The following is a 17,879-nucleotide window of genomic DNA, read 5'->3' as shown; positions in this document are numbered from 1 at the left end:
CAAACAAACAAACTGCTAGTTACATGGTCAGAATTGATGCAGTATTAAAACATGGAGTCGTATCATTTTACGAACGTGTAGCTTTATGCCTAAATGCTTCTTACTCCCAGAGGCCCGTGAAGATTCTGGGGTAGAAGAGGTCTTCAGCAACCCATGCTTGCCGTAAAAGGCGACTACGCTTGTCGTAGGGGGGGGGGGGGGGGGGGGGCGACTAACGGGATCGGGTGGTCAGGCTCGCTGACTTGGTTGATGCATTTCATCGATCCCAATTGCGTGGATCGATGCTCACGATATTAATCACTGGATTGTCTGGTAAAGCCTCGATTATTCCCAGACCACTGTCATACAGCTGGAATATTGCTGAGTGCGGCGTTAAACAACAAACCAAATCCAAATACTCCCAGAGAGAACGTCAGTTTATAATATTTATTACTAACCCATCTCTGTTTATATTTCACCGAAGAAGTTATATTTGCAATATCCATGTATTTCCTTCCGGATAAAGTTCTGTTTTTTAATCTACAGGCGGGTGTCATATGATGTCTCGGCGTGTTTGTTGCTGTACTTCATTTCTCTCCTCTTGGCCATTCTGTACTGCACAAGCATTCCACAGCACAAACAGAAACCTGCAGAAAAAAGCACACCATTAGAAACCAAAGGCAATGACGACAATATGTTTCCCATACATGCCTTAGACGTTTACCACTTTGGTGAGCACAATGCATACGGAAATTCGTGCTAGTCATAGTCAAGGCAAATCTAACGACTATCTTATCCCAGCACTCTAGGGCCAAGTCCGGCACGATTCTACACCTTGCGATCGTCACCTACTAAGAGTATTTGTGAACGTACTGAATATTATTCCTCCACCGCCTATGTAGAGTATCCCATGCCATCCAATGGCGGATTTCAGTTGTGACGTCAGAAGCGCCCCTGCCAGCTGAACTACAATCTGGAACAGCAATAGATGAGAAGAAGTAACTACCTATCTACCTACCTGTGGTTTGAAATTTTTAAGTAACAAAGAGTTCTATTCTTTTCTATTATCTACTTTTAATCTCTACATTGTAAAACTATGCTATTTTATTGACATTTTTTTTATTGAAAAAAAACCTTTATTTGATCTTATCCCATAAGTGAGTGAGTGAGCGAGTTTGGTTTTACGCCGCTTTTAGCAATATTCAAGCAATATCACAGCGGGGGACACCAGAAATGGGCTTCACACATTGTAACCATGTCGGAATCGAACCCGGGTCTTCGGTATGACGAGCGAACGCTTTAACCACTAGGCTACCCGACCGCCCGTTATCCCATAAGTAAGAATTTGAATAAATACACTGCTTTTTAATCTACGTCTCAAGTTGTCCCTACCCAACCACCTCTATAGTTTCTTCAAACAGATTATATGGGTCTATCACTGCACGGATTACTCTGAGCCATGGAGAAATTACTCATGCATCGTAAGACAACCTTTTTAGATCTCTTACACTGTCAGTGATAATAATTTTCTTAAATTGGGACATGTTTGGAAACTTAAGATTGCTTCACATCGGAATAAATAATGCAATTTATCTCCCACAGCGATAGAATCAGAGTGGACACTGGCGGTCTTCCCTGGGAATGTTCAGCCATTTACCAGTTTCAAGGGTAATATATGGTTAGAAGTTCTGAAGTTTGATATAGGGACAATTATTGATTTTGGGAGCAATAGATATTTCTCAAATGAGGGTTGATTCTTCATTTACTTTTGACCTTTATTCGGCAGTGGATGTCCAGTTCTGACGGAATTGAGATTTGTATATACTGAACCGCAAACGAAACGTCACCCCAAGTAACATTGCATGAAAAGTTGTCATTTAAATATCTGCGTAATGTTTGTCAAAGTTTCTAAAATGTAACATTACTTTGTCTGGAAAAATGAAATTTGATGATAAAAAAACAAAGCAGATGACAATAAAACCGATCGTCCAAACGCATCACGGCAACGGACATGGTAACCCGATGCACGCGCGTTCCGTGCAAATTGAAATGCACATGAGTTCCCACATTTCTTGCCCTGTAAAAATCCACCCAGATCGGATAACATTGACAAGAAATCAGCGACACCAAGCCCTTGGACGATTGCAAGCTGGACAAACCGCCCGGCAAGTAGCCAGTGCATTTCAAGTCCATGTAAGGACCATATACAGTCTCCAGGAACAGTACCAGACCACCAATACTACAGATGACCGATCACGTAGTGGAAGACCAAGGATCACCACCCGACGTCAGTATCGTCAGATTGTGCGACAGCATCTTCAAGATCGCTTTTTTACTGCTGTGGAAACTGCTCGACAGACCATGGGGACACACCAGCGACACATTAGTGCGGACACCGTGCGTCAACGATTGACGAGCAGACACCTCCACTGTCACAGGCCACACCGAGGACCCATTCTGACACCACGTCATCACCGGGGCTGTTTTCAGTGGGCAACACAGCACCAGCATTGGCGCCACCATCAGTGGAGAAGAGTCCTCTTCTCAGACGAGAGCCGTTACTGTATATCAACAGCAGATGGCAGAAAGAGTGAGAGTCTGGCGACGCCATGGACAACGTTATTCGGATGCTTGTATTGTTGAGAGGGACTCGTTGGGTGGTCCGAGCATCATGGTGTGGGGTGGAATTGGCCTTGCACAGAGGGTCGGCCCTGTGGTCTTCCAGAACATCGGTCCAGGGAGAGGCAATGGTGTCACAGCTGCACGGTACATTGATCAAGTCTTGAGACCACACGCCATACCTCATTTTACAAGTCGCCGCAACAACGAGTTTCAGCATGATGACGCCTGTGCCCACACTGCGAGAGCAACAAGATACTTCCTCCAGCAGAAAGGCATCAGAACCATGCAGTGGCCTGCCCTCAGTCCCGATTTAAATCCCATTGAGCAACTGTGGGACAAGATTCAAAGACGGCTGAATGACGTCCGACCAAGGCCGTCAGGCGTTCCTTAGAGTGTGGGCTCAAGTGCCTATGGCCTTCATCAACCGCCTCATCCATTCCATGTTTCGACGTTGCACAGAAGTCATCAATGCACATGTTGGACACACGATATACTGACTTTTGATGCCATTTTCCAGAGACAAGTGATGTGTTTTACACTAAGAACATTTGACACTTGATGATCAGTTTTGCCAAGTTTAATCTTTTAATATGTCTCAAAGTATGTTTACAGTGTTTGGACACATAAGGTTTCTCTTATATCTCAGTATGTATATATATTCAACTATTGAGGCCAGCCATGGAGTTGAACATACCGATGGGTTTTGAAAGACCGCAATTATCTAATACATTCTTAATAAATCTAACCATGGGACATTTTCAACTTCTATATGGATAGTATACAAGTATTTGTAAAGTATTTTGGACGGTTTATGATACACTTCTGAGGTAGCAAGCTTATGCCAAAAGGAGATAATACGTTTGTAAACTTTAATACTTAGTGGTTCCCTACCAAGTTCGCCGTATAACATAAAGTTTGGAGTTGTATTTTTCAGTCCAGTAGCTATTTTAAGAGATTTTAGATGAACCCTTTCTATAATATAGTTAAATTCTCGTATCCTCAGTTCCCGATACCATATATTATAGTATAGGGACGACGGTTGCATCAAATGCAGATAAGAGGCAATCTAGTGGCAGAGTAACATTTCAGGACTTCATGAGTAGGCTGAACATGGCTTTAGTTGCATTTTCTGACAGAAATTTGACTGCTCGTATATATTGTCTATTCATGTGTTGTTTTAGGTCAAGGTATATGAATCTAGAGTTTCGATAGGGTCGGTGCCAATAGTGAAACATAATTTCGATTTGTTTGCAGGTCCGGCACCAAAGATCACAACTTTTTTTTTGTTAGATTAACATTGAACTTCCATAGAGCACAGCGTTTTTTTAAGGTCTTTCGGGTTATCACTTATTATAACTGTGTCATCAGCATAGAGCAGTATTAGGAGCTGGAAAAATACAGTTAGGTTAGTATCGATCAGATTTCCAAGGTAAACACCTTTACATTCATTGTTCAGATATTGTTAAAGATCATTTAGGAATAATGAAAATAGGAGAGGGGTTTTCACCTGTCGTGCACCATCATGACATATGAAATCGTCAGAGAAATGGTTATTAACACTAATTTTAGATTCGATGTTGTACATATTTTTGACCAGGTTGAAAAACCTTTCTTCTTTTCCAAGTTTTTGAAGTTTATGCCATAGACCAACTCTTCATACTTTATGGAATGCTTCAGTAAAATCTATAAAAAAAAACGAATATACTTTCTTTTTCGATATTTTCATTATTTGCATCAACATTTGCATTGCAAAGATGCTATCACAAGTAGAAAATGCTTTTCTAAAACCAGCTGGCGCAGGATTTTAAATGTGATTATCATCAACAAGTTTAATTAATCTGTTATTTAATATCCGGGTGAAAAGTTTGCAGAAGCAATTCAATATAGTTAAAGGTCTGTATGAATTAGGGTCAAGGCGATTGCCCTTCCCTTTATAGGGTAGCAGGGTTACAATTAGGCGTGCATTCAAACCTGAGAGATTGGAAACACAACTCTCAACAGAGCCGGAGATACCCTTCCTATGTAAAGCGTCTGGACTAGATACATTTTAGAGTGAAAGGAACAGTCACACAGAAAATGTTTCTTCTCTTTCATCCGAGTCCATGGTTCATATGTTATGATTATGAAAACAGCCACCCATTTCACTATAACTTGTTTAAAGAACACCAAAAGTACAAAGCAGAATTTGATTGGTTAAAACTTTGTGGAGTCTTGAACAATTAAACATCTAAATATTCATAGAAAATGAGGGAGTTTGGAGTGCGTCACTCAAAATACAATTCTTAATTGTTCAGAAGGTGACATTTCCATTATGAAATACAGAAACCAGAATAGATTGTCTGATAACATGTTGCTCCAAGTTCCAAGGAAACAGCCATTGATGTTATTTTTAGTATATTTTAGGCTGAGCACCAGAGTGTCCACCTTTAAATTATAAGAATTCCATAGCCTGATGCTGGAGACTCACGTGGCTGGTGCCGAGCAGACCGCAGTTGACGCTGAAGTATTTCTGACCATATAGAGAGACTGTTAGTGATGGCATGAGTGCGAAGCATCCCGAGAACGTCCCGTAGATGACACACAGCCAAATCATCAGCATCACTTTCCCGCCATATTCACACAAGGTGAAGGTCGCCCCTGCTGCTCCAAACACCCCGATGACAATGGTGAGTGATTCCTGTGAATCGAATAATTGAGGCCATTTATACATAGCTGTGAGTAGATTTGAAGGTACTTGAAAAAAAACAGAAGGATGAGGTCATTCATCGATAGTATGTAAGTAGTTGTTCAGGTACGAGAAAAAAACCTGTAGATTGAGGTCATTCATCCATACGTTTAGTAGATTTATAGGTGTGTGAAAAGAAATCATATGAATGGTTCCCCAAAACAGTATACTCAGAGCACTGATCCGACAGACACTAGCAGAGTCTGAAAATGGTCTTCTGTCGTGTCGTGTGCTGGCTTGCAAAGGCACATTACACGCCATCATAAGTCATTGTTCCAATTTTTTGTTATAAGAATGAGGTCAGTCATCGATAGCTGATTAGTAGATTTGTAGGCATGTTACAGGACATAAGAATTAGCTAATTCGTTTCTTGTTTGTAAATAGTTGTGTAGGTGCGTGAAACATATAAATGAACTGATTCATGACTAGTTTGTAACTAGTTGTGTCGGTACGTGCAAAAACCCTTAGGAATGAGGTCATTCATCCATACTTTGTTTGGAGATGTATAGGTGTGCGACAGAACATATAAATGACCTCATTCATGACTAGTTTGTAAGTATTTGTGTAGGTACGTAAAACAACACAAGAATGGCGTCATTAATCTATACTTTGTTAGTAGATGTATAGGTATGTATAATTGCTTTATAGGATCTCTGATAGAAAATATGAATGGGGTCCTGATTCGCGCCAACCAAAGAAAACATACAATATGCTTTCTCACTGTGGCTATATATCATTGGCAGAACATATACATTCTTTGATGTTTGCTGGTATTAGTTTCATGTGGCTATTACAAACGGTAGGCGATAGCCCTTCGTTTAAGGAAACAACGCCATCATATGTTAAAGCACAAATGGTTCTGAACACAACCAACATGTACCAAATAAAAGACCAACAGGAAATTTCCTTTTCTGGGAACCTCCCTAAACTGCATGTATACACCTACTTGTAAATATGTTTTCGTTCAAGAACCAGAGACCGTCAAGCACTACGATGACTTTGACTCCCCTCAATAAACGTCCCTGGACTTACCCTGTAGCCTATCTTGTCGCCCAGGGCTCCCCAAAACAGTCTGCCAAGAGCACCAAAGACTGAGGCCACAGACCCTGACAGAGTCAGAAAATGGTCATCTTTGATGAATGTGTTTGAAAAGGTCTGAAAAGAAACAACATGCGTGTCGAGCTGGTTTGCAAATTACTCTCGATTATAAGGCTAGCGTAAAACATTGTTTGATAATCTTAATAAAAAACTTTATTTGATTTGGGGTGAGACAAGATTCCTGACAACCATTCTTTAATGCAGCCACAGTGTAATTTAGGCGAAATAGCCAATTCAAAATGTCCGCTATTGTGTCCAACATCGGAGCAACTGAAAAGGTCATCGGCAATGAGTGTCAAGATCTGCTGCCTTCCTGTCCCCGTACCTTCAGGAGCTCCTATTGTTATTGCTACTCATTCGCTTCATGTATATGTATTTCGCATAAGTTTATGGAGAGCCTCGACTCCACATTTATAGCATAGCTACAAGTATTCAACGTGCACCAGTGTGACTGATGCAGTTCTGACCTTGTAGAAGTTGGTGACGAAGAATATACCGAGGATCACACAGCTGTAGATTAGCCAGAACAGGTAGAAAGTCTTCGATTGTAAAACCTGACGTGGAGTGTAGCTACCGTCGTCTTCTTGAGAGATGACACTGGGGGAATGTTTTCTGGTGATGGAATGATTAGTGAGTTCTACATCTGACACGTGTTCATGATTTGAAGAAATATATTAAAAAGGACACTAATAACAGCAAAGTGATCTGATGCGGGTCCATAAAACATTTGTAATTGTATGTTGTTTATTTCTTGTTCCTCAACATGCACATCCCACAAAATAATTAAAGCAATTCCCTAGTTTGACTTGTGCAATGTGTTCCCGTGATATATTAGGTGGACAATGGACATTTGCGTTTGCGGTAGGTGCAACAGAGGGACAGGATTCTCTCACTTTGTGTCATCACTATTTGATATTAATTCATTAACACATGATTGTAATATAGTCTGAATCGTACCATGTACTCTGCTTTTAGTAGACATTTCTTATATTTATGGAAAGCTTTGTATCGTTGTTAGGTGGCTTAAAACTGTGACGTAAATATACCAACGAAAATATTTTTAGTAGGAAAATGTTTTCAGTGATTATACATTTGGTTATCGTTACCTAAATGCGTCCAGTGTAACGTCTCCCACTTCTTTGGGCTTTTCATCTGGATTCGTCTCCTCTGCATGACTCGTGTTAACTGCCTCATCAGAACTTCCCTCCTGTATGGCACACAACCAACATATAGTTTAATAACAGGAACAACTGTACACAACAATAATAGAAGATGCTTCTGATGTGCAAATTTTGAAATCAAAGTGAAAAGCCGGAAGTAGCCCTTCCGCTACATACCTGTGAGGGCGTGTCCGTGGGTGTGGCTATGAGGAACATGACGGCGAGGAGCTGTATGGCCGTACAGACCCCACCCAGTAGCAGGAAGCAGTAGGGTACCCTGTCCAGCAGAGAGGCCTGAGTGAAGAACCTAGATAATGTTAAGAGTTATTGGTTTTATTGTCAATTATTGTGTTGCATTTAATATGTTTGTCAATTACTTTTAAGACATCTTTACACACGAGATAACATAAATAAGTATTTTCAAATGCTTGGATAATTTTAAACTTCAATTCTACAACGGACACCATTTTGCTCATATGTCTCGTGATACGTCCTGCTAAGGGGACGTTCATTTCCTATTCTTGGGGGCCTGGCTTTTTATCGAAAGAAATACATTGTCACAGAAAATTCGTGAAACATTTAAGCTTCAGACTGTCACAACAAAAAGAAATTGTCTGCCACAAACATAGTATTGTTAAAAGCACTTTATTTGGGCTCATAGTATTAGTTATAAAAATATCTTGTTTCACAGCTATCGCTGAAAACCTATGTAGTCTCCATACAAAACACCCCACCCGGCCCTTACTTGTAAATGACTTAGATAGGAGACTTCTCATATATCAAACAAACATTCTCTAAAGTGTTCATGCAAAACTAAGGAGACATACAAATAATTTCACTTGGTCTCTTGAAATTTGGCAACAATTTTATGAAACAAAATGCATTGACCCATAATTATTTTGACCTAGTCCTGGTAAACCTCCCTATGTTACGAGCACCTTCTTTAAGCATCCATCCGCATGCTATGTTTCTAAAATAGAACGAGTGTCCAAATGTATATCAAACTGGATGATGACATCTTCAGTGGTTCAACAGCGAAAGAGTTATGATATTAATAATTGCGCAAAATTTAAATAAACTCGTAACATCTTTGCTTAGTTCACAGTCTCTAATATTCCTATCCGTGGCACGGGTGGCCCAGTCGTGAAAGGCGCCGCGATTCGCTGTGCAGAGTTGCGTACCTTGGGCACGCCAGAAACCTATGAATGTGGGTTCGAATCCCGATTCGCCCCGATTATGTTTCTAGGTTTGTCAGCACAATACCCGTGCTCCTTGGTGTCATCGAAGTGGTAAACGTCTGACACCTGCATCACTTCGGGCTTCCCTCCCACATTAAGCTGACGCGCCGTGATATAACTGGAATACTGTTAAAAGCGGCGTTATACTCACTCACTCACTCACTCACTCACTAACTCGCAATGTTCACACGGATTTGTGTCTGCAGTATAGTACACTTACAAGTCATCTTTGATCGTTGCATCAGGAGACAGGTTGTCAGGGTTAATGAAGGCAGTGACGACCTGGTTCAAGGCGATGGTTCCAAAACCAATTCCAGAGATGATGATTCCTGTCACCAGACCAGATCTGTTTGGAAACCACTGAAACGACAGATGTTGGCGTATGCTTGTTTATGCTTCCGTTTGCAGATTATATCCTCATCTGAATAAGATATGTATATTTGTCCTCAAACAATAATCAGAAGTTAAATTTGATCCCTTTTTTCTTCATTAAAAAAGGGGGCACGGGGGGCCCAGTCGACTAAGGCGCCGCGATTCGCTGTGCAGAGTTGCGTCCCTTGGGCACGCCAGAAACCTATGATTGTGGGTTCGAATCCCGATTCGCCCCGATTATGTTTCTAGGTTTGTCAGCACCATACCCGTGCTCTTGGGTTTCACCGAAGTGGTAAACGTCTGAGACCTGCATCACTTCGGGCTTTCCTCCCACATTAAGCTGACACGCCGTGATATAACTGGAATAATGTTAAAAGCGGCGTTAAACCCAACTCACTCACTCACTCATTAAAAAAGGTGCGAGAACCTAGGTGAATATAAGTATTTGCATTTACAAATCTTTAAAGAGCTACCACCTGCATACAATACAAAAACCTCTATAGACAAAGTGTACTTTCAATAAGTCAGTCCCTCAATCATTTTGAAACTGACCTTGAGGGCACTTTTCAGAGCTCCAGGGAATGCCATACTTTTCCCAGCACCGTTCATAGCGCCATATATAAAGACCGTCAAGGTGAGAGAATGCTGCATAGCGAAGTACGTGAGGAACAAACTGGAACTGAAAGAATACATTACATTACAGTAGAACCCCCGTATGCTGGTGTACGTAGAGCAGACGAATGTCATGTAATGCAATAGGGTCTAGTCAATAACGAAGGTTGCTTCCTCTTAACGTTTGTTTTGTTTGTTTGTTTTTGTTTAACGCTGCACTCAGCAATATTCCATCTATATGACGGTCTTTAAATAATCGAGTCTGGACTAGACACTCCAGTGATTGATATCATGAACATCGATCTACTTTATTGGGACACGATGACATGCATCAGACAAGTTAGCGAGTTGGATCACCCGATCCCGTTAGTCGCCTCTTACGACAAGCATAGTCGCCTTTTACGACAAGCATGGGTTGCTGAAGACCTATTCTACCCTTGATCTTCACTTGTCTGTTTCCCTTTTACTAACAATCATCAGAAATATACTCGCCACATCTACTGCCACATAACAATTGCTGGACCGCCTCTGTGGTCTAATGGTAGAGCGTCTGCCCGGAGAGCGGAAGGTCCGGGGCTCGATCCCCAGCCGCGTCATACCAAAAGACGTTAAAAGATGGTACTTGCTGTTACCCTGTCTGGCGCTCGGCATTAAGAGGCTAAAACAAGAACTGGTCGGCTCGGAGTCAGTATACTGTGTCTGAGTGGGGTATTCATGTTAAACTGCGGCATGGTATCTCAGTGAGCTAGCACTATAAATTGGCCTCAGTCCGGACTAGTACAAGTAGCCACACACACACATATACACGTGCATGCACGTCGCTATATAAGTGCAATAATCTTGGACGCGACGCTAAACCCCATTTCACCTCACCTCACCATAACCATTGCTTCCATTTAACAATAGTTATGTGGCAGTAGGCCGTATCTTTCGTGACTGATGCCGATTTATAGTGCTAGCACACTGAGATACTCCGAGCCGACCAGTCCTTGTTTTAGCCTCTTAATGCCGAGCGCCAGACAGGGTAACAACAAGTACCATCTTATAATGTCTTTTGGTATGACGCGGCCGGGGATCGAACCTCTGACCTTCCGCGCCCCGGGCGGACGCTCTACCACTAGACCACGGAGGCGGTCTTTTCTACTTGGAAATGAACACGTGGCACAATAGGTTATGTTAAAGCATTAACCGCTGCAAGGCTCGTTATTATGGCTTGACGGCCCTCTAGGCAGAATACCTGTAAATAAGTCCGCCAATAAGAGTGCAGATTCTTGAAGGTAACTTCTGCTCTATCCAGCCTAATATGGGCATACACAGTGCAAAGGACAGAAAGTTCGCCGTGGAAATCCAAACACTTTCTGAGTAAGTCACATCACTGGAAGAACTTCGAGCCCGCAGGTAGGACGTCAGATAGGGATTTAGGGTGCCTGAAAACAAGGGAGGTAATCACTACAATGACCGTTCATTGCCACGGTAAATGAGGTTTTCCAGACCCTTTTGGACATATGCTCAACAACAAAAGTATCTGTGACACGAATATTTTAGCGTATTTTTCAAACAAGAAACAGCTACAGAAAAGCATGCATTCCGTGCAAAAGTTAACTTTTATGCAAGCCCCATGAATTTCACTGCCCAAGAATGGGTTTAAAAACATGTGCGTTAACGAGATTCCATATACATGGTTAGCATCGTGCTGACAACAACCACTCAGAAAAACAACAATTACGCAATTATTCAACATTACGAAATGCCACGCCTGTCCGAAAATGAGCGTCTGCGAGCTATCGGTATGCTTGAAGCATGATCGAGTCAACGTGATGTTGCAAGGCAATTCAACGTCCACAGAAACACAATTTGGTGTTTATGGCAACGTTGGCAAGAGACGAATGCAGTCAGAAACCATCTTCGGAGTGACAGGCCACACGTAACCAATAATCGACAAGAACACTGGATTCGAACAACACACCTACGAAATCGATTCCAGCCAGCAACAGTGACTGCAAGAAGCATCCCTGGCCTTCGACGAAATATCTTCACAAACCGTACGTCGTCGCCTCAGATGTTCAGGGATTGTCGCCAGAAGACCCGCCAGACATCCCATTTTGACAGGAAACCACCGTCAAGCACGTCTACAGTGGTGCAGACAGCGTCTACGCTGGACGGCCATGCAGTGGGGACAAGCTCTATTCACTGACGAGTCTCGTTTTCACCTCAGCCACAGCGATGGACGGATTCGAGTGTACCGACGTCGAGGTGAACGTTACGTCAATCATTGTGTCATAGAAGAAGATCGGTTCGGGGGCGGCAGCGTTATGCTATGGGGTGGGATTACAGCAAGACAGAGGACCCGTTTGATAGTGGTAGAGGGAATTTCAATGGACAGCGCTACCGCGACGAGATCATCAGCCCTGTTGTTCTACCGAATTTGCGTCGTCATGGCCCAGGCATTACCTTTCAACATGACAACGCCCGGCCTGATATGCTCGACTTGTTCAGGATTCTCTTCAACAAAACAACGTGAATGCCATCCCCTGGCCGGCTCGCTCCCCTGATCTCTCACCAGTCGAGCACATATGGGATGAGATGGATCGGCGCCTTCGACGTCAACCACGTTTTCCACAGACACTCCAGGAACTTCGAAACATGCTTTAGCAGATATGGACAGATAACCTACAGGACTTTGTGCGACGCCTGGTCCATTCCATGAGACGAAGATGTGTTGCTTGCATCGCAACTTGAGGTGAACACACACGCTATTGATTTTTAAATTGACATTTTGGCATGTTCATGTTTTTTTTATGAAATCACGCATTTTCTGAAGTCAGTATGGCAAATTAAACCATTTGAACACTTACAGGAGTCTTTTATCTGTTGCAAACCGAAATTGTTTCAGATTTGGTAAAAAAGATAACTTTGCATTAAATCTTATTCAGTGTCACAGGAACTTTTGTTGTTAATGGGATACATTTAAATTGCCTCAGTCTCATTCTGTGTTTAAATAGCTTCCAACTATATTGAACATAGCATTTGATCATTGCATAAAGGATAGGCTAAATGCGAGATGACCATGATGGGAGCAATGTGTTATCAGGCATTGTCACATTCTTCATCCAATGATTGTGTTTGACAGTGACTTTAAAACATTATGACTATTGTGTTAGTGAGAACTAAGGATACAAGATGTGTAGTATATAGTTAAGTATGTACAACTTACCAAAGACGTACCCGGTGCTGATGGTGCTGTGTATCAGGAACCCGCCAATCACAGTCAGCACGCCGCGGAGAGGCAATGTGCGCATGCGCAACAGGATGTTCTTCGCCATCTTTGGTAACCCTTTCTCTCAGTTTGTTATGGGGGGAAAGGGTTTATGCAATGTAAGTAGTTGCGAGTATACTAGTACGCTTGATCTTGTTCCACTTTTCATGAATTAACTGGATCAAAGCAGCTTACGAACGTCAGTATCTGAAGACATAAAAAATAACTGAATGAAATACGCCTGGAACAAACTGGGTCAATATCAATAATTATGTTTAATGTTCATCCATATAACACCCGGGTATAAAAATAATAACATCGACATTTTCTCGCGAATTAACAGGATAAAGTGAAAAATAAAAGCCTTTTACGAACGTCAATGACCAGTTTTTAATATTTGAAGACTTTCAAAGAATAATTGAAATACGGATTTCATCATTAGGGTCAATCTGCATCAATGTTAGTAACATTTTCATAATCACATTATGTTTTATTTCCATACAAATAACACTACCACACGCGCATGACCTAACCATGTTTACGTACAACGTTCTTAGATTGGTCTTCAGCAACACATGCTTGTCGTAAGAGCCATGACAGCATCGGGATGGTCAGGCTTGCTGACCTTTGATTGTTGGTTCGAATCCCGGTTCGCCCCGATTATGTTTCTTGGTTTGTCAGCACCATTCCTGTGCTCGTGGGTTTCACCGAAGTGGTAAACGCCTGAGACCTGCATCACTTCGGGCTTTCCTCCCACATTAAGTTGACACACCGTGATATAACTGGAATATTGTTAAAAGCGACGTTAAACCCAACGCACTCACTCACTCACTCTCCGGTTTTAATTTGTTAATGGTAAGAGCAACAGATAAGAATAAGAATTTATGTAATGAGACGATCTTGTCTATGTGTCGTTGTTTAGGTTTGTATCTCCACCCTTATTACTGTACGTGTCCCTTAGTCGAGAAGTGTCACCTTTTGATTTGCCAATTTGGGATACTGTACATCCGGCTTCGTCAAGTTATCAGTGTGCTACTGGTTATCTATTACCTATTGCTGTTAACGTCAAACTGCTGCTCATCGCAACATATCATGCATATATACCCCTCTTCACATGGGGACCACATCCGTGGTCAATTGTGGATCGTCCGCCCGGAGAACGGAAGGTCCGGCGTTCGATCCCTGGCCGCCTCATACCATTAGACGTTAAAAGTGGTACTTGTTGTTACCCTGTCTGGCGCTCGGCATTTAGGGGCTAAAACAAGGACTGGTCGGCTTGGATTCATTATACTGTGTCTAAATGGGGTATCCATGTTAAACTGCGGCGTGGTATCTCAGTGGGCTGGCACTATAATATCATCTTCCCGAGGCAAGGGAGTTAACTGTCTGTAAAAGTCCAGTTTCCACCCTTGCCGTGTTGGCGGTTCACACGTTTGCAAATCCTCCAATCGATCGAAATCTGCTCGGCGGCTTACGAACCGGTTGTCGATTTCGTAACGCGATTTTGATTGGACTATGCATTAGACTTGTTAGTAAGCCAAAATACAACTCCATAATTCCCGCCTAGTTCGGAAAGGGTGGAAACTGGACTTTTATAGTCAGTTAACTCCCTTGCCTCGGGAAGATGTAATATCGGCATTAGTCCGGACTAGTGCACACACGTGCATGCACTTCGCAATATATGTACAATAATTTTGGATGTGACATTAAACCCCATTTCACCTGGTTGTAGTTCCTGTTTGGTAATGGTTTAAGAATCTGCATTGAAACGTCGTTATATACAATAAACCATACTATATATAATATATATGTATAATTTAAAAAAAAAAAAAATTTAAGAAATATATTTCATTCCAAAGTAAACATAATTTATGGTTAACAGCTTCTTAAATTACTGTAAATTTCGGAATAGAAAACAGTATAAGGACCGAAACCTCACCTTTACAGTTAATGAAGAAGTTGTTATCCATAAATTGTGTCTACTCTGTATAGATTCCGATTTGAAAAACAAACCAACATTTTTACTGCAGAATATTTTTATATCATGTTTCACATTAGGGAAATAGATGTGATTAAAACAACTCACCTCCTGGTTGTGAAGTCCAAGAGCATGGCTGTGTGAACCTACAACTTACACTGAGGACTAACAAAGGAACTGCTTCAGTGAAGCTCGGGCGGTTGACCTGAGATGAAATTTATAACGTGGTTGATTTGATGGACTGAGTGCCCATGTACCTTGTGACAGTTGACAGGGTTCGACAAGCACGTGTTTCAGTCCAATCATGCCCAGCGGATATGCTGTAGTCAATACATATCTAAAAAAACTCACCTATCTGCGTGTGACATCGAAATACAAGAGCGGGACTGTACTACTGTCCCCTGTGCTTCGGGCGAGTGGATCAATTGAAAAGATTTAATACTTGTCATGGTTGAGTAACTGGATCACTGGGCGTTACAATTGCGGTCAAAGGGATGCATACTTGTCACTGACTGTCAAATATGGAAGATTGCTAACAACAGACTCAGTCAAGGGACAGATTGTGCTAACAGCACATCGCCCAAGGTCATCAGACCAAGACGATGGATTGTAAGAGTAGGGGTTGTTGTCAAAACGCCAGTCAGTAATACTCCAGTTATTACTTGGCGGATATAAGGGGATGGGGATAGGAAAATTCCCACGTCACCCTTCTGGTGCGGGGGGCAGGGCTGGCCCAGTCGTCTAAGGCGCCGCGATTCGCTGTGCAGAGTTGCGTCCCTTGGGCACGCCAGAAACCTATGATTGTAGGTTCGAATCCCGGTTCGCCCCGATTATGTTTCTAGGTTTGTCGGCACCATATCCGTGCTTGTGGGTTTCACCGAAGTGGTAAACGTCTGACACCTGCATCCGACGGGGTTTCCTCCCATATTAAGCTGACACGCCGCGATATAACTGGAATACTGTTAAAAGCGGCGTTAAACCCAACTCACTCACCCTTCTGGGGTGTGTATAAACCAAGCAGCAAAGTTCACATTTCCTCACCAACCACAATTTTCATCCCTTCAAACCACACAGCAAAATCAATATACAGCATCTTAGGATGTCCTCAAGGACATTTCCCGGTAATTTCAAGGAGGATTTGTTAACAGTTGTTTTGGTCGATGGGATGTCGCGGACCGACATGGGTAGAATTAGGAGGTGCACAGAGTGGCACCAGGATGGCGTGCGGCAAGCCTTTTAGCGTGGAACTCACCAGCTCAGTGTTTTCAGGTAATGAAGATATTGAGATTAATGGAAATTATTAGCTGAGTGTATTTCCGTATCGTAAATATCATATACTAGAAAACAAAGTATCATGCGAGCCTTAATGTATAGAGCTTGAAATTAGTTCCACTTCGTCAACCTCCTGAGATCTGACCAGAACAACGAGACAGTACGAGGCTGGAGGCACGTGACCTCCTAAAAGACCAAAGTACAGACAGATTAAGACCAGATTCAAGCAGTTGAAGAAGTGGCTCTAGACTGACAGGATCTCTTGGATGGAATTTGCGGACGAAGTATCCTGTGATCTTCAATTTAGCTGATTTTGAATAGTATTCAAAGTTTACAGCCCAAATGCACATGTATAATTCATTATTAATTTACATTGTACAAACAAAAGTATATGCATAAATAACACGCTCTATTGTGCGCGAACATACTGAAGTATCATGAACATGCCATGTATCAAATACATATTTGGTATTTCTATATTTGCTTATATGTTGGTGCATGTTAAATCAGTTGTAGTGTTTATAATAACAAGTATTTTTATTTTATTATTAAATATACTCTACAGTCAATATTGAAAAAGTAAAAAATATATTGAAATATATGCTTTATTGTCATTGTTCATGTAATTTGATGTTAATTCGGAGTTTCACCAGACATTCTGTTAGTATTGGCCCAAACTGAAAGAATGTCGACCCCGTGGAACCCCAACGTTTCCTGACATACATATTTGCCAGATCGTACTACATGCGAACACTATGTTGTTTGTTTGTTTGTTTGTTTGTTTAACGCCGCACTCAGCAATATTCCAGCTATATGACGGCGGTCTGTAAATAATCGAGTCTGGACCAGACAATCCAGTGATAAGAGCATCCATCTACGCAATTGGGATACGATGACATGCATCATTGATCGTTACAGCCGTTAGTCGCCTCTTACGACAAGCATAGTCGCCTTTTACGGCAAGGACAGGTTGGTGAAGACCTATTCTACCCCGGATCTTCACGGGGATATTGCTCCTTTCATTTTGTACATATAGTTGTGATAAAAAAAACTATTAAAAAAACAATATTGCCCCCTCTCATTTTGTTTATCCTAAACAAAGTATGTTGCTTTTACATCGGCACTTCACGCCCAGATATTGGTGTATTCCGTCTGCTTCAGTAAACCTCAAAAGTCAAAAAGTTTATTCCAAAACAAGTCTAAAAGTCAAAGTTTATTCCAAAACATCTCACCGTGATGCATGGCTACGTACTTGTATTAATGCATAATATCACGGCTGTAGAGTTTCTTTTGTTGCTGGGGGCACGGGTGGCCCAGTCGTCCAAGGCGCCGCGATTAGTTGTGCAGAGTTGCGTCCCTTGGGCACGCCAGAAACCTATGATTGTGGGTTCGAATCCCGGTTCGCCCCGATTATGTTTCTAGGTTTGTCAGCACCATACCCGTGCTCGTGGGTTTCACCGAAGTGGTAAACGTCTGAGAACTGCATCACATCGGGCTTTCCTCCCACAATAAGCTGACACGCCTTGATATAACTGGAATTTTGTTAAAAGTGGCGTTAAACACAACT

The 17,879-nt window shown here is 42.0% G+C and overlaps 1 protein-coding gene across 2 annotated transcripts; it reads right to left on the bottom strand.

The window, feature by feature from the left end:
- Positions 1 to 442: 442 nt before the first annotated feature.
- On the bottom strand, positions 443 to 15,274 carry LOC124110660 (uncharacterized MFS-type transporter YhjX-like). 2 transcript variants are annotated; one of them, XM_046469995.2, is made up of 12 exons: positions 15,149 to 15,274; positions 13,021 to 13,269; positions 11,044 to 11,233; positions 9,747 to 9,873; positions 9,043 to 9,182; positions 7,762 to 7,891; positions 7,531 to 7,631; positions 6,892 to 7,036; positions 6,359 to 6,481; positions 5,069 to 5,278; positions 853 to 952; positions 443 to 626 (listed from the first exon to the last, which is right to left on the bottom strand). In XM_046469995.2, the coding sequence occupies exons 2-12, from the start codon at positions 13,127 to 13,129 to the stop codon at positions 520 to 522; spliced, it is 1,482 nt and encodes a 493-aa protein (XP_046325951.1). In that variant the 5' UTR covers positions 13,130 to 13,269; positions 15,149 to 15,274; the 3' UTR covers positions 443 to 519. The 2 variants fall into 2 exon arrangements, with proteins under 2 accessions (XP_046325951.1, XP_046325953.1); XM_046469997.2 differs by lacking the exon at positions 853 to 952.
- Between the last annotated feature and the right edge of the window lie 2,605 nt (positions 15,275 to 17,879).

Source organism: Haliotis rufescens, unplaced genomic scaffold, assembly GCF_023055435.1.
Source record: "Haliotis rufescens isolate VD_foot unplaced genomic scaffold, xgHalRufe1.0.p SCAF_67, whole genome shotgun sequence".
Taxonomy (NCBI): Eukaryota; Metazoa; Mollusca; class Gastropoda; order Lepetellida; family Haliotidae; genus Haliotis; species Haliotis rufescens.
The sequence above is the reverse complement of the archived record's forward strand: the minus strand, read 5'-3'. Positions and strand labels throughout refer to the sequence as shown.